The sequence below is a fragment of the Phycodurus eques genome, chromosome 5, assembly GCF_024500275.1.
Source record: "Phycodurus eques isolate BA_2022a chromosome 5, UOR_Pequ_1.1, whole genome shotgun sequence".
NCBI lineage: Eukaryota > Metazoa > Chordata > Actinopteri > Syngnathiformes > Syngnathidae > Phycodurus > Phycodurus eques.
The window spans coordinates 16,258,946-16,276,884 of NC_084529.1; the positions used below are offsets into that span (position 1 = coordinate 16,258,946).

Here is a 17,939-nt window from a genome sequence, read left to right on the forward strand (position 1 = left end):
CTCTAATTGCAACGTGCTGTAGGATCAACATTCTGCTCCCCTCAAGTTTGCAATCTTGGGTTTTTTGTCATGTCTTTGTTACAAGCAGCAATCGATGTGGGATTAAGCACAACTGACCTGCCGGCTTAAGTGTGACTTCATTGACAGTGAGATCCACGGCTTTGCTGACGAGGATACCAGACTCGGACACACTCTCTCGGCCTTCTGCTGCAACTGAGTGAAGGACACACGAGGGAACGTTGAATGTAATCGCTGCAACATTTGGTGGAAAAGCCCGCATGAGCGAGCATTTCAGAAGCACGCTAAAAATGGGAATAACTGTTATCCGTGGCGGGGAACGCTTCCAATGCTTGTAATTCACGTTGAGCCCAGTGGAGCTTGTGAACCCCATGCATTAATCCAGTCGTGTGTTACCCCGACTGCATTACACTCATTGTTTGCCTCCCCTGACGTCGGCCGGGGAGATTAGCAGAGATAAGCAAGAGAGGAAGCTCACAGTCCAAGAGTGAGGCCAAGGATCAGTGTTGACAGACGTACTGTAAGCGGGGAAAAGACCGAGGATAAAAGGCATGATGTCATCGACGTATGAGTGTGATCTTAGCCAGGATGGTTCGGGCAGACTTCCAAAAGGTGCTGGGGCTCGATGCCAGACCACTGAAAAGAAGCTCCATCACCAAAGTGCATACACACATGAGTTTCTTACTGTTAAAAGATGGAGCGGTGAAAATATACACGTCGTTGTCCAGGGCTCTCTTGTAGAAACTGGACTCATACGTCTCGGGGTTCTCCATCCATTCCTCGCCGGCACTAAAAGAAATTGTACAATACTCACGTCATTTAACATATAACGTGGAGTTAACCCTCCTATTATGTTGTGAGCCAAATTGACCCATTTTAAAGGTTTGAAAAAATATATTTTTAGCATCTTCTGCTGGCCTTATCATGTATTTAATTTAATTCCTTTTGAATTTGCATTGTAGATTGTAGATAGTAAGGCAGTGAGCCAATGTCAAAGAAACGTCTAATTCATTCACTCTTTTAAAAAAAATATTCTGCATACATTCTATCTCATCTACAGTGAAATATATGAACAATATTAAACACCAACAATAAACAAATGAGAAATCCTTTCAATATTTTTTCAACCATTAATGTGGCCTAAAATCTGTACAACTCAACTGTAAATAATGATCTTTTCGAGAGCTGAAGTAAAAATAAACAACTGAGATAAAACGGTTGCACAAGTGTGCACACCCTCTTATAACTAGAATCTGGCTGTGTTTGCAATTAATCAATCACATTCAAACTAATGTTAAATGGGAATCAGCATGCACCTGCAACCATTTAAAGTACCTCTGATTAACCCAAATAAAGTGCAGATGTTCTAGTAGGCTTTTAATTACTTGTTTTTGCTTTAGAGCAGAAGCCTGAAGGTTTTGTGACAACACTGACTGCTACCAGTTTTTCTTCAACTGGAACTTGGGCCTGAGACAAGGTGGAAGGAATTATGAGCAGTTCCAAATAGCAGTTAATGTAAGCACGAGAACATCTGAAATATATTTAGGGTTATTCAGAGGAGCTTTAAATGGTGGCAGGTGTGTTGACAAAAATTAATATTGGGAATTTTTGGGGAAATAATTTATCTTGTTCTCATTTTTTTTAAATCACAAAAACCTGGGATTTGAACAGGGGTGTGTAGACTTCTATCGGTTGTACATTTTCTAATATTGACACACACAAAAAAACTTCCACTTATTGCACGAAATACAGACAGAAAAGTTAGTAAAGAGTTTTAATGGTTAAACATGCAGTGGGTCACACTGACGCAAGAAACAAACCAAACAGCAGGTTTACTAGTATACCGTTGAAACCAATGTTTACATACATAATGTAAAAGGACACATATGCTTTTTTATCTCACTGAGTGACATAAAATTAGACTAAAGATTTTATTTTTTACGTCAATTAGGATTATCAAAATTATTGGTTTTTGCTCAATGCCTGAGCAATGAGAAGCACATTTTTTTACCCAAAAGTATAACAGTCGATGTCAAATCGAAGGCGAGAAGAAGGGAACTTATTCTGACTCAAGAAAATAGCTTAGAACAACATGAGCAATGTTAAATACATACATAAATATATTTTGTTGTCCCAACCCACCCTTTTGAGCAATTATTTCAGAGTAAATAGTACAAGGTGTTTTCATGCTGCCTGCTGACAGACAGCCATAGAAACAGGCTTCAAAGAGCGAGCATGTTGTACAATGTTATAATATATTCACTTTACATTATTTGTCACAGAGAAAATAGGCAGGGGGAAGATTAGAACAACTCAAACTCATGCAGCATATTGTGTTTGACTTTGAAGGTTACACGAGTTAATACTGAGTAACTCATGATATAATATCGTCGCATTTTTGCATTTCTTCATGAAAGCAGATTCTTTTGGAGAAAACGACTTTGTAATAATAGAAAACCCAAAGCCTAACCCCTATCTTATCCCTAACCATAACACTAACTCACCCTAAAGCTCAGTAACTAAACAACCAAAACCTAGTTGTTTACATTAGAATCATTCTCGCATGTAACAATTGTTAAACATATAAGATAGGAAGAAAAAAATGTGTTTTTGCTGTGTGCATTCGCATAAGAAAAAAATCTACTTGATGATACAAAAGTTTTAGAATACTATGGATACTCCCTGTCAATATTACTGTTCCAATATATAAATCGAAGTAGCAGTGGGATTCCTTTTGAGAATATTCAATAACAATATCCATGCTTGACGCGAGTATGTGTCACGAGAGGTGACAAAACAATGCATCACAGTATCTATTTTGTCACAACCCAAGTGACAAATTCATATGGGAACTACAAGGAAATGATTAATGTATATCTAATGATAAGTTCACTTGTGTAAACTGTAGACCACCCATGCGTAGCAAATATGAGGAAATAGAGGAAAAATAAAATGCACGTGGCTGCTGCATGATCCATGTCCTGCATGGACCTATAATCCTCCATGTTGAAGAGCCACTGCAGTAGCCAAAGAGCTCCGACTAAAAATATCACAGCCCCTTTCAATTTTCACGGCACATATTTGCACGCCCAGATAATTGGCCAAAGCTTGAAGGCTAGTTTGGCTGCGCCAGAGAAGAGCAATGTCGACTACGAGCTGGGGTACCTTCTCGGGAAGACTCTTGTTATTCCTCCATCTGTGGCTACAAACCTGGCCACGGTCCCATTCCTGAGAGGATGGAAAAACACGGTCAAGCGTGGAAGTGGATCACGCCGACAAATTGTGCAGCTGTGAGTCCCAGCTGGGGAAAAAGACAACTCTTGAATTTCACGACCAGAGTCACATGTCAATGTACCGAGCACCCTTGAGCAAAAATGTGGTCCAAACGTCAAAAAAGAATCCAACGGAAACTGAAATCAAATCCCTTGCCTCCCAAAGTGTTTGTCTGTGTTTTCCTTCACTCTTCATTTTGCATGTTCCAATTGGGACTGCTTTTCCCTTTTTTTTTTTAGCCTTTTCCAATGACAATGTTAATTGGATTAACTACAGACAAATGTTACTGAATCTCTATTTTCATTGTCCACTGTATTCTTTAATTTAATTAATGACTTCAGTTAATGGATTAATTCAGAAAACCAAGGTTCAACTGTACAAACCTTTTTAGGGTGCCCATCAATTACTTGTGGATTTCGGCCTTTATCTCCTGCAAATAGCGTGGTTCATTGTCGTGCTTTCAAGGCATCACGCCTGCCATGCTTGTGGAGCATGATGCTACGCATGCACAGGTGTAAGGAACCTCAAGTTGGTGGAAAGGAAAGCAGTCCCAATTGGATCCCGATATTGGATTTACATTTTTGCACACACTCCCAATTTACTGTCAGTGGGTGGGTGGGTATATTGTATGGAATATGGACATTTTTTACACATATTTTGAAAGGATTCCTGCCAGAAGTATGTGTGTCTGGTTGCAATAAGCACTGTTTGCTTTGCAGTTAAGCTGGGAACACACCGACTAACGGGCCAAGTTTGAGCATTTTCGGTCCCTTGTCATCAAAGTCAGCAGATTGTTGAGTGTTTGTAAAACATGTCTTACGAGTTATTCCGCAGAATAGAAATGACAAGGAGAAGCGCTTGCAACCACAATGTTCCATCCATTTTCCGTACCGCTTTATCCTCACAAGGGTCGCGGACGTGCTGTAGCCTATCCCAGCCATCTTCGGCCGAGAGGCAGGGCACACCCTGAACCGGTCGCCAGCCAATCGCAGGGCACGTATAAACAAACAACCATTCACGCACAAATTCACACCTAAGGGCAATTTAGTGTCTTCAATCAACCTACCATGCATGTTTTGGGGATATGGGAGGAAACCGGAGTACCCGGAGAAAACCCACGCAGGCACGGGGAGAACATGCAAACTCCAAAAAGGCGGGGCCGGGATTTGAACGTCCACCGTGCCGCCACCACAATGTTGTTGCTATTATTCATTAGTTAGCTACATTGTCTTCTTCTTCACATTTTTGCCAGTCTGGAGGCCCTGTGCCACCACACTACCTCTCACAGGTCAGTCTTGGTACTACATCAGAATTCTGGTTTGGGGGAGAAGACTCGCGATTGTGTGTGATGTTATGTTGGTCATCATGAGTACACCACATGTTCTAAAAACAGTAAGAACACACAATACTTTTTTTCCTCATCATGTGTAGGTTACCTGATATTTTGAAAAATAAGATATTACAAACAAAACAAAAAAACTGTATGCTTATACCCCTGAAGCATCGACGTTAGTAGTACGCATGAAAAAGTCCTACTCACACTTTCTGCTCTTTCCACAAGTCGACCAGCTCAGCTGTCAGGCCGGCATCCAGGATGAGTCGACTCACAAGGGACACATTGCCTGTGATTGGAGACAGATGCCGTCTACATATCATGCATGTCACAGCTTTAATAGCTAGGCTTGCAAACCAATTTGTGATGACAAAATAAAAAGAAAAATAGTTTAGACCAGGGATGTCCAAACTTTTTTGTACTGAGTGTCACTTAAAGAAAAATTAATAGAAGAAGGCTAGGGTGTGTTTGTGTGTGTTTCTGGGTGAAACCTTGTGAAACTTGCTTAACACTATTGACAAATTTAGGCGCAAAAGCTGACAAAAGCCATTTAGAAAATAGAGTTATGCCCACAAACAGACTGCCTATCCTGGCATTTGTTGACATGACATATGATGTTGCATTTTCTAACCCTGCAAAACCAAGAAACTCCTAGTTAAAAATAAAGGTTTTATTCCAGAAATGGACAAGTTCCATTTGCATTTTAATGCAGCTCGCGTCATCTCCATTGAAGCAAATAACCAGCCCGTCTGGATTTATGTCTTCGTGTACTTTTCACTCGTCACGCACACCCTTGTAGATAAATTGCTATGCTCATACTGTATATTGTAAAAACAAAAACAAAAAAAAATACAGTCATATAACTGACTGTGCAATCAATGTGACTTGTCTCCTCACCATTTGGGGAAGGTAAGAGACTGGAGTTGTAATACACTCACCTTTTGTTAATTTTTATTCACAAAGCATACTATTGGACTTTGGTTTTGCGATGAAATTACATACAAAAGACATCTTTGAAAGACTTAAAAGTTGGATATTTTTCTAATCTAGCCCCTCAAATGCCTAAATCATATTAACTTAGAATATCCTAAAGGAGAGAAGAAAAGTATAGAAAAAAAATATATATATATCTTTAACGGGGAAACCAGAAATAAAAAAACAATAATAATTAAATTCCCACCAAAACAAATTTCAAATCTTCAAATACAATATGTTGTAGGTCAACCTATTATCAACGTATTAAAAAAAAGTAATAATCTCAGTTTAATGTTTTTGGTGACAAACTAAAACGTTTTCTTTTTTAAAATTCTTTTTAAGGTATCATATCTTGTAAGTTTTTTTGCTAATACAAAAAAGAATGACATTTTCATTTAACTTTTTATTACAATTACAGTTTTAATTTTAGATAATAGCATGCTGTCTCTCAGTATTTTATTGTTTTTTTTTTCGTAACCTTATAATGTGGCCCCCTTTTAATTTTATGATTAGACTATGACTAAAACACTTCAACTGTAAATGGCGTCTGGGCTGGACTTTGGACACCACTGGTTTGGACTCCAAACTTTTCAAAGGCAGCAGCCCAAGTGTGACCTTGGCTCAAAATGGATCGGGGATATAGCTGCCTCCGTCAGCAGGCGGATAACGGCGGTAAGCTACACCGGCCGGTGAGATCCATTAGATGACGTCCAATCAAACGTGATGAGTCACCGCGTGGAATGACAACACGGGGCTTCTAGGAAGCTCAGTCGATCGGGCCTGATGTCACCCTGCTCCGACTTGACTCATCAAATGAGCCGCTCTGCCCTTCAGACGCTGAGCGCAGCGATGAAGATTGCACAACTTCAAACATGAAAATAGATGGTGACGCATGCACAAACACACACACACACACACACAGAGTGGTCTCACTCTATATGACTGCACACACTGTACATTGATGAAGGCCGAAACACCACCAGTGCAAGTATTAATGATAAAAAAAAAAAAAAAAAAAAAACACTGAGAGAGATGCATGACTCACATGCATCTGGAGTGTTCCTATCAATGTACTGGTTGAAATCGAGGAGAAACTGGGTGTTGTTGAGCGACAACGTCAGCTCTTTGCAGTACTCCCTGAAGAAACAGCAACCGTCAGTTTCACTCTCGGCACCACGTTTGCTGCCGGCATGCTCAACGCTACGTTCAGAGTCGGAGAAAGCGGGGAAGAATGGTCCAGGTTTTAGCCCACTCACCGTGGAGCGATGAAGGTGTGACCAAAGTTGTCGAAGTTCTCCAGCTGGAGGGTTTCCATCACTTTAGAAAAGACACGCACACACACACACATCTTAATTTACAGCAATTGACCAGCGTTTTGGTCAACACACAAATGTTTATGTACTATCAGATTGATGTTTGCAGATAGTGCACACACTTACATGCGCGCGCACACACACACACACACACACACACACACACACACACCTTGATTCAGGGGCATCACTAGGTTTAACAGATTGGTAGTGCTCAGCCCCCAGGAGTGCCGCCGGGGGTCTGGCTGATGTAAATGTTCCCTCCGTCCAAACGCGTCCATCCAAACAAAATCTTTTAGGGGGGCTAAGACATACATTTCGGGATAACCACAAACAACCAAAACATTTGGGGGGCGGGGGGGGGGGGCTTCTGTTGGAACAGCTGTTTACTCCCCTCCAAAAATTTCGTTCCCACAATGTGTGTTATATAGTCTCATAAAGATATGATAACGTGCGCACACAAACACACACACACTTGAAATATTTGACAGATATGAGGTGCTGGATAAAGAGCGAGGTGAAGAGTGGCGGCTCATAAGGAATGAAATACTTGCCTATTTGCCCTGTGACCCCCATGAGGAAGAAGAAGGAGAGAAGAAAAGTCAGACAGCAAGAAAGTAGTAGGAAAATATTCTCTTGTAAAGTACTATATCAGAGCATGCATAGAAACAATGCTGGTGTAAACATAAAAAAAATAAATTATAATAATAAATCTCTCCAAACTGGGGAAGAGCATTCAAAATCTCGTAAATGACAAGACAGGCGTCGATTGCCGTCATTCACGACCGCTCTCTTGGACTTTTTAGTGAGAGCATAGCTGGCGTGGTGGCGCTGTCTGCAAGAGCCATCACCAAGCCCCGCACTTTGAACACTGTCATGGAAATGTGCTGCGGGATGAAACGACGTCCTTCGCGTAAAAATATGACAGGCAGATTTACTGGCTTTGTCTTTACAAGCACCACCGCAGCGTATAGCACCCCCCAGTATAGGAACACACTACTTGGCGGGGACCTTTCCTAATGTATCAGAGCAGAGAAAAGTAGTGGTGCTCCAGTTTTGGTGTGAAATTTAAAGGGATTATATTATGGAAAACAGACTTTTTGTCAGCTAGTATACAAATAGTTGCATCTCTGAGGTGCCTGACGTCCAGTGGCGGCTTGTCAATAGAGCGCATGAGGGCGATGGCCCACCACTGACGGTGGTCGCCACAATACTTTCCCTGAGGACAAAATTCTAATAAAAATATTGACAATAAAATCAATATGCTTTGAAATATGTTCATCTGTTTCGTTCATCTCCGATGTCTGATTATATGATGTAATTCCAGACTGGGGAGCACAACTCTACCAAGTGACTCTTGTTAAAGATTTTCCATGCGCAGTAGCTCCCCTTTTATGCAATCGATAGGACCAAGGTGTGGCGCAACATTGCAGCTGGCCGAGCTGACTGACATCATATCAAGTGACACGTGAAAAAAAAAAAAAAAAAAAAAACTCAACTTCCGGTCAAGTGAAGCTCGTCATATTTCGCTCGCTGTCGTTACTATTTATTCATTTTAAACCTCATCATACAACTGCAGTTTTGAAGGTAAGTTTTCTAACATTGGTTGTTAGCTTACTCTCATGCTGACTTGGTGTGGTGGCGCTTTGTAAATAATAATACACACGAGTGAAGATGATACCCATGGGGTAGAGTAGGAAGTGCTGCCTTCGGAAGGGAAAATGTCTTTATTGTCCTTACAGGCCAATGCAAACGCTATCCATTTTTTTTTTTAACACTCTAGGCTCAGTGCTCTGACTACGCCATTGGTTGTCATGGTAACAAAAGCGGACTTGCCATTGGCCCAGCAGTAAATGTACCACATTCACACAGTGTAGTGAAGAAAGTGTGCTATAATTCTCGATGCTTGGGGTGTTTTATCAAAGACATGGGTGTTATTAAAACAAATTGCGACTGTTTTGAACTGTGGGGAATAAAATGCACAATATGTCTCCTTTAAGATGGCTGCACACCAAATTTTAAAATCCCTGCCTGAGTGCCACGGTGGGTTTCAGGATTTTTTTTAATGACCCCGTAAACGTCGACAGGCTCTTTATGGCAGCAAGGGAGTGACACAAAGGCCAAAGCACTCAGTCAAAATCTCATCTATCGGGATAACTGTGCCATTAGTCCGACGGCTTTGTGGAGACACATCAAAGTGATGAAAATGCACCAGAGACAGATGTTTTTTTACGCTGAATTTGCTGGGGGTTTTTTTCGCAGCTAATAATACCCTGCGAGGCATCCCTAAGCTGTAAGTAATCGTCAACAGATCGCTAAATGTAATAATCACGCAAACGTGCGGAGGATAAAAGCATGCAAGCAGCAGAAGGAATATCACGTTACAAAAAAAGGTGAGAAAAGCGAGTACTTGCCCCAAGACGATGCTGGAAATGTCCACCAGAGAAGAAGACAGACAGAGAAGTAGCAGAGAATTTAGTAGAAAATCGTACAAAAATAATCCACAACTTTTGTCCATATATGTACCAAAAGTGGTAGTTAAAAGTCAGATTAGGACACAGGTGTAGCATTTTTACCTTTTACAAACAGTTAATTACTGGACAACATATTTTTAGTAGAAAATCATCTACAATCAAACCAAATTAAGTGAATTTCACATTCCTCTTTGTCGGTACTTTTCTTTTTTTTCTTTTCTTTTTTAACTTTTTTGTGTTTATGTGTTCATCTTACTGTGATATTCATAAGTAAGAGTCAATAAGCATCCTTCGGTCCCTTAAAAGGTACTATATGAATATTTTAAAGTCATCATTATTTTTATTATTTTAAGATTAAAACACACTTTTTGGTAACCTTTTCAAAAGTTACTTCTTGTATAGTTGACTTTTTCTACTAATATTTAGGCTAATGCCAAATGAGATGGAATATATTCTTTGTTAATTAATCATATTTGTGAATTTCTGAGAAAATCATTCAAAAAAAAAAAAGAAACCAGACCTCAAACAAAGCCTCTTTCTAATATGATGAGACTAAAGCTGCATTTTATCAAGAAAAAAAGTTGCAATCTTTAAAAGAAGAAAGTATGTTTTTCAGGATAGTCTTTTGAAGAACAACATTTTTCCAAGATAACATTGGAATATCGTATTAAAGTTTAATCAGGTAAGAAAGTCATATTTTAGTAGTGGTGATTTTAAAAAATACAACTTTATTCTCGTAATATTACACCTTTTACTCTGGAAAAGATGCCTTTATTCACTAACAAACAGGACTATATTCTCTAAATAAAATGTGCCTTTTACTCTCTAAAAAATAAGATTTTATTCCTGTAGTAGTACACCTTTTGTTCTAAAAAACAGACAAAAAAAAAAAAACTCTGACTATTCATGTAAGGATGTAGGGAGGAATAATTGGTTTCGTAGGTTTGTTTTATTGATGCAAAAATCTGCAAGTAATTGATGCCCCCCAAAAGGTTTATACTAGAACATAATTACTATTGATTCCACAAGATGACAGAAAATGACTACTTTTGTCTAAATGAAGCTCCTCAACTTACTTAATCAGATGTCACCTGATTTATTGCAAATAATTTTGCAGACCCCCAAGCTACTGCTCGTGGCCCCTTCCGGCGATCCTAATTTGAGAACCACCGGTGTAAATAATCATCATCCCACTGTTGCAGTATATTTTTTCCAAACCGATTACACCAGACAGCAAAGTTGAGCACAGCCATGCAAACGCAATAGAAGCCAAAAGCCTAAAAGCAGGTCAGAACAAAAGGGAGGCAGGAGACTAAAAGTTTAAGGAGGATCAAAGGAACCTCAGCACTTGGCCTGGTTCACTCACAAGGGGATCGTGTGTTTGAATATGCATGGGAGTGCATGGCCGCTGACCAGCGGGTTGCACAACAAAAGAAAAAGCACAGCGGGGATGGGGCGCACGAGGAGCGGCCTGCGGTTCCAGCTGGGAAGCAGCAGTAGTGACCTGATGAGAATTGCTCGTGAAGGGCCAAGAAAAGGAAAAAAAGGCGCAGTTTCCTTGATGATGGTGTTGCACTCACACATTGCTTGCTTGATGTCATCGCCCAGTTTGGCTTGGATGAAGTGCTCGCTGTATTTCGGCAGAACCAGAGCCAGGCTGCGCAGAAAAGACACATGAGAACTGTTTGTTGTCATATTTGGTTAAGACGACGCTTATTGTTGGCATCGTTGTTGATAACAAAGATGATGATGCTGATGATGATGTTGTTTATGTGGTGGATGATGTGTTTGATGATGAAAATGACGACAAAGTTATTGTTAATTTGGTTGGTGTTGTTTTTGAAGACGATAATGACGTTGATGCGGTCTGTTAATTAGATCTCTGTCTGTCTGTCTATCTATCTATGTCATGGTCTGGGTTGTGTTTAGTTTTGTTCCATGTTTTCCTGTGTTCCATGTTTGTCGTGTGCTCATTAGGTTGTCGTGTCCACCTGTTCTCGTCGACTTTGTGTCGACCAATCAACTCTCTCCAACCACTTGTGTCTCGTCCAGGTGTTCCTCGTTGTCTCGTCAATTTGTTTGTATTTAGTTCCCTGGTTTCTTTCAGTTCTTGTCGGTTCATTGTCATTGTCACATGTCTTTGCCATGTCATTGGTCGCCAGTTGTCTTTATCATTGTGGTATGTCATTGTCAGGTGTCATTTTCCCTATCTATTCCACATCTTACTCACAGGTCATAGTTTGTTTCCAGTTTTAGATATTCAAGTGTTTCTTTGTTATTTTGGTTTGGTTGTTATTTGTTGTGGGACTTTGTACAGTTTTGCTTTATCCAATATCCTTGTTTTCCTTTTTTGAAGATTAAATATTATTATTTTGGGACTCCCGCACTCCTGCCTTGCCTCCCTTCTTCCCTGCAATTGGGTCCACCATGTTCTTGCCTTGCGTTCCTCGCCTTCGCCCTAACCACGTACGTGTGTGTGTGTGTCTCTCTCTCTCTCTCTCTCTCTCTCTCTCTCTCTCTCTCTCTCTCTCTCATCTAGCTATCTAGGCTACCTAACATCTACCAACCCATCCATTTGACTTCATGCCATCTATCGACATGCCTTTGTGTTTGTCCGTCTGCAAGACTGTGAAGTATAGCACTTGAACCTCGATAAAGCTTTGAAAATTTGGCTCATAAAGCAAATTATTCGTAAATTGTGGCGTTTGTGACCTGTGGTTCCACTGTGCTGTTCTCGAGTAAAGTAAGCCTGACATTAGAAAGAGACTATTGAATGGTTAGTTAGTTAGTTATCAGTGGATAGGCTTCAAAGTATCACCATTGATTGACAGTACAGTACATGAAGATCTTCAAGAGAGCTGAGGTCACTCACCTATAATCTGTTCCATTGACTGGTGCCCACGTGTACGTTCTTCCTCCTCGATCAATGTATCTCTGCAAGATGATACGAATATCAAACTATAATTTAGCTGCAATATGAGTGAAAACTATGTAATTTAAAATCAAAGTCTGACCTCATCCTGAGTTTTCACCAGGGTCTGAATAAGGCGCTCGCCCGTCTCGCCATCGATCATCATTCTCCTGATCTGCAAGGTGACAGGTGCACTATTTCAGTACCCTAAGAATCACCTCGCAGGCTGGCTTCGCTTTAAAGACAACAAAGCCAACAGTACCTCAACTTTAATATCATTCTCCAGCTCGGCATCCAGGAAGTCGAGGGTGACCGGCTCCTGGAATTTAGGATTCTACAAAGAAGGATAAAAAAATAAAACCTTGTGGTAAGGGTGAGCTATCGTTGAGTGGTGGGATTTCATGCTTTCATGCTTTTAACTGAATAATATAACTCAACAGCTTACATTTAAGTGGTTTGCTCCTATTCATTTTGATGTTTTTGTTAACAAATAGTAAATCCCGGACTTCACAGTGCCAATCGATAAAGGGACATTATTAAACAGTACACTTACATCACATTAAACACACGGGTAAGAAGTGCGTAAAATATTCAATGATACACTGAAATTTCATGAGGTCCTTACGTTTGGTGGTAAGTTAAAATATAAAAAGTGCAATGAAAGAGGATGCATCTCAGCATGAAAATGAGAGAGAAAAAGAGGAAAAGAATAAATGATCAAGGGCGAGCAATGACAGATGAGACAGAATAAGACATGAAACATTGAAGGAAGAGAGGAAAGGATATGAAAAGAACTAAAATGGTGCTTGGAAGGAATTAAAAGAAAGAAGAGGGAACACTTTTTTGTAAAACCTCAATGACATGTTGGAAACGGGAGATTTATTTTATACATTGCAGGGGCACTCATTTGTCTAAAAATAACATGATGAATAATATCAACTATGAAGCACACGGCTAATGCTAACTAGGGAATTCTTAAAAGAAAAATGCAGTAAAATATCTTCAGTACATACTGATCTAGTGAGCGCAATGACTACTGCTCAGTGCACAAGCTTGTACGATCTCACCTCATGAAAAGTGACTGTATACTTATTATTAAGTCTGAGCTTCCTGTTGTGGATCCTTTTCTGGGAAAGTCATGAAAAAAATAGTTCCATGAAATAGCTTCTTGCAAATAAAGTGCAAGAGTTGCATACAAATTATTTTTGAATGAAGTCTTGTTATACAACCCCAATTCCAATGAAGTTGGGACGTTGTGTTAAACAAATAAAAACAGAATACAATGACTTGCAAATCATGTTCAACCTATATTGAATTGAATATACTACAAAGACAAGGTATTTAATGTTCAAACTGCTAAACTTTATTGTTTTTAGCAAATAATCATTAACTTAGAATTTTATGGCTGCAACACGTTCCCAAAAAGCTGGGACAGGGTCATGTTTACCACTGTGTTACATCACCTTTTCTTTGAACAACATTTAATAAACGTTTGGGAACTGAGCACACCAATTGCTGAAGCTTTGTAGGTGGAATTCTTTCCCACTCTTGCTTGATGTACAGCTACAGCTGTTCAACAGTCCGGGGTCTCCCTTGTTGTATTTAATGCTTCATAATACGTCACACATTTTCAATGGGAGACAGGTCTGGACTGCAGGCAGGCCAGTCTAGTACCCGTACTCTTTTACTACAAAGCCACGCTGTTGTAACACGTGGTTTGGCATTGTCTTGCTGACATAAGTAGCTTTGCATTGTAGAGTTTGAAGTTGCACTTACAGATGTAGCGCCGAACTGTATTTACTTTATTAGTTTTCTGAAGTGTTCCTGAGCCCATGTGGTGATATCCTTTACATATTGATGTCGGTTTTTGATGTACTGCCCCCTGAAGGATTGAAGGTCACGGCCATTCAATGTTGGTTTTCGGCCTTGCCGCTTATATGCAGTGATTTCTCCAGATTTTCTGAACCTTTTGATGTAATCCCTAAATTCCTTGCAATTGTACGTTGAGGAATGTTGTCCTTAAACTGTTCGACTATTTTGTCATGCACTTGTTCACAACGCGGTGAACCTCGCTCCATCTTTGCTTGTGAATGACTGAGCAATTCAGGGAAGCTCCTTTTATACCCAATCATGACACCCACCTGTTCCCAATTAGCCTGTTCACCTGTGGGATGTTCCAAACAGCTGTTTGATGAACATTCCTCAACTTTCTCAGTTTTTTTTTTTTTTGCCACCTGTCACAGCTTCTTCGGAACGTGTTGAAGACATAAATTCTAAGTTAATGATTATTTGCTAAAAAAAACAACCCCAAAAAAAATAAAGTTTATTGGCGTCACAGTGGACGACTGGTTAGAGTGTCTGCCTCACAGCTCTGAGGACCGGGGTTCAATCCCCGGCCCTGCCTGTGTGGAGTTTTCTCTGGGCACTCCGGTTTCCTCCCACATCCCCAAAACATGCATGGTAGATTAATTGACAACTCTAAATTGCCCGTAGGTGTGAATGTGAGTGCAAATGGTTGTTTGTTTATATGTGCCCTGCGATTGGCTGGCAACCAGTTCAGGGTGTACCCCGCCTCCTGCCCGATGATAGCTGGGATAGGCTCCAGCACGCCCGCGACCCTAGTGAGGAGAAGCGGCTCAGAAAATGGATGGATGGATGAATAAACTTTATCAGTTTGAAGATTAAATGTCTTTGTCGTGTATTCAATTCAATATAGGTTGAACATGATTTGCAAAACATTGTATTCTGTTTTTATTTATGTTTAACACAACGTCCCAACTTCATTGGAATTGGGGTTATTGAACTATACTTAACATGCCATGTTATTTCTCTGCTAAAAGCTAATAAAACCTTTATTACCGTAATTTGTCGTGTATAATGCGCACCCATTTATAATACGCAACCCCAAAGTTGCCCTTAAAATTCTGGAAAACCCTTCTACCTATGTATAATGCATTTTTACAATACATTATTTTGCTTCTACCCATATGATCAAAACATGAAATATTATCTGTATTTTGTTAGTTTTTTTCAAGAATAATTCTGCAGTTAAGCACTTTATTTGAACATGTAATACTTTTTAAAAATGTATTGCTCTTATTTTGAAATTCACAGCCCTACTTTTATTTTGTAAATTACAAAACACACAGTTGTGCTCATATGTTTGATTACCCAGGCATAATTTGTAAGTTGGGTACCATTCTTTAAAGAAAACATGAAGGACCAGGCGTACCACATTTAATTTTATTTTAATTTGATTCAAATTAAATGGTCAAGCATTTCAGAAAAGCATTATCATAAACAAAACAATATCATAAAGAAATTAACGATGGTTGTTGTTCAGTCATCAGTCACATTTAAAAAAAAAATATTTCACAAATTCTGCCATGGTATGTAAACTTATGACCACAACTGTACATATATGCAGTCATACGTACCCTTGTCATTTTGTAATGAAACTGTAGGCTACACCTTTTTTCATAACCACTAAGTGGCGGTGGCATATTCGAATGAAAGTGTACACCATTCTCATAACCTCTATGTGGCGACGGCATTTTGGAATGAAAGTGTACAGCTTTTTCATAACCACAAGATGGTCGCATACATTTATAAAATGTGAAAGCTTTTTCCATTTGCCCCTATACCGATGTATAATTCGCACGATTGACTTTTGACAATTTTTTTTGGGGGGGGAATGTGCATTATACACGAGAAATTACGGCATCTTAATGAATTTAATAACCAGATTTCTAAGTGTCTATCTAAAAATGTTTGAGAGAATTTGGTTGTCCAAAGCTAAACTAAACTGGACAACTTTGCTATAGTTATCCTACAAAATATAATTTCTAAAGAACGGACATTCAGCTAAAGTTAATTTTAACTGTGCAATGCTGATACTTTTAGCCAACAAAATGTAAATTTAAGGTTAACTTTAGCTATGTGTAGGATATTCAGCTAACGCTAACCTAAAACATGTTGCTTTTTTTAATTTACAAAATGTAAAAATAAGGTTAACATTAGCTTCAGTTATATGTTTGATATTCAGCTAAAGCGAACCTTAACTGCACACGGTTGGTATTTATCGTCAAAAAAATGAAAACGCAAGATTAAGTTTAGCTATTGCTAATGCTGGCATATTCCACTGACGCTAACCTTAATCAAATGCATGTTATGATTAGCTACAGCAAATAGGTTGTAAATTCTGCAAAAAAAAAACAAACTAACCTTAACCATCCATCCATTCTCTGAGCCGCTTCTCCTCACTAGGGTCGCGGGCCTGCTGGAGCCTATCCCAGCTATCATCGGGCAGGAGGCGGGGTACACCCTGAACTGGTCGCCAGTCAGTCGCAGGGCACATATAAACAAACAAACATTCGCACTTTCATTCACACCTATGGGCAATTTAGAGTTGTCAATTAACCTACCGTGCATGTTTTTGGTATGTGGGAGGAAACCGGAGTGCCCGGAGAAAACCCACGCAGCCACGGGGAGAACATGCAAACTCCACACTGGCGGGGTCAGGGATTGAACCCCGGTCCTCAGAACTGTGAGGCGGACGCTCTAACCAGTCGTTCACCATGCTGCAACATTATCCGTGCCATGTTGCTAATTTTGGCTTGCAAAATGTAAACACAAGTTTAAGGTTAGCTCTAGTTAAGGTTGGATAGTCGACTAACGCTAAGTTTAACTGTACAATGTGTTTATTTTTAGTCTCCAAAATGTAAACACAAGGCTAAAGCTAACCTCAATAGTACAATGTTGTAAAACATAAATGCCAGGTTTTAGTTAGCGTTAGACGAAAGTCGGACATCCAGCTGAGGCTAACCCTAACTGCACTATGTTGTTATTTCCATGGTCATCCCGTGAAGCCTACCTTTGGCTGGAGATTGGGGTGCAACAGGACATAGCCGTTGGGATCGATGGCAAAGTAGTATCCATTTGGACCAATCTGATGTGGAGAACATAGCACAGAAGTGAGCAAGTTACCATTTTTACATGAAATAAATACATAAACCCTTCTTGCACGCTATCTCCAAACAATGCGGTCAGACTCACTGTGAAACGCGGCGTGAGCTTCTTGATGTCGTTCAGAGACACATCGATGCCCATCACGCCGAGAATGAGCTGATTTTGACGCTGAAAGATAGAAATAAGGGAAATGCATCTGTCTGCGTCTGCCGTTGCCTCATCTACATCTGTGATCGTGTGTCAACTTCACTGTACCTCGCCGTTTCTCTCGTCTTTGGTTTTGGTCTTATTGAAGACGGGAAGGGTCCCGGTAATGACTAAACCGAGTTCCTGAATGAGGTACAAGCACAACACACTCTACATTAACACTAATTTACTTTTGAATGTCTTGTTTACAAATACAGTCGTTGGGTTTCTGGAGCGGCACGGTGGGCGACTGGTTAGAGCGTTAGCCTCACAGTTCTGAGGACCCGGGTTCAATCCCCGGCCCCCCCTGTGTGGAGTTTGCATGTTCTCGCCGTGCCTGCGTGGGTTTTTTCCGGGCACTCCGGTTTCCTCCCACATCCCAAAAACATGCATTAATTGGAGACTCTAAAATTGCCCGTAGGTGTGACTGTGAGTGCGAATGGTTGTTTGTTTGTATGTGCCCTGCGATTGGCTGGCAACCAGTTCAG

At 40.1% G+C, this 17,939-nt stretch overlaps 1 protein-coding gene across 6 annotated transcripts in view; it reads right to left on the reverse strand.

Annotated features, from left to right (window-relative positions):
• The window catches only part of LOC133403146 (voltage-dependent calcium channel subunit alpha-2/delta-1), a 90,042-nt gene that overhangs the window by 17,496 nt on the left and 54,607 nt on the right, over positions 1-17,939 (reverse strand). For 2 of the 6 annotated variants that reach the window (XM_061677754.1, XM_061677758.1), the window contains exons 16-29: positions 17,521-17,595; positions 17,353-17,433; positions 17,171-17,245; positions 13,365-13,424; positions 12,560-12,616; positions 12,401-12,472; positions 12,259-12,320; positions 10,967-11,043; positions 6,856-6,916; positions 6,645-6,736; positions 4,832-4,913; positions 3,184-3,246; positions 704-807; positions 118-213 (exon numbers count right to left, since the gene is read on the reverse strand). In XM_061677754.1, coding sequence (XP_061533738.1) covers positions 118-213; positions 704-807; positions 3,184-3,246; positions 4,832-4,913; positions 6,645-6,736; positions 6,856-6,916; positions 10,967-11,043; positions 12,259-12,320; positions 12,401-12,472; positions 12,560-12,616; positions 13,365-13,424; positions 17,171-17,245; positions 17,353-17,433; positions 17,521-17,595 — 1,057 coding nt within the window. Of the gene's footprint in view, positions 1-117; positions 214-703; positions 808-3,183; positions 3,247-4,831; positions 4,914-6,644; positions 6,737-6,855; positions 6,917-10,966; positions 11,044-12,258; positions 12,321-12,400; positions 12,473-12,559; positions 12,632-13,364; positions 13,425-17,170; positions 17,246-17,352; positions 17,434-17,520; positions 17,596-17,939 lie in introns of all 6 variants that reach the window. The other 4 variants (XM_061677753.1, XM_061677755.1, XM_061677756.1 and 1 more) reach the window with 2 other exon arrangements.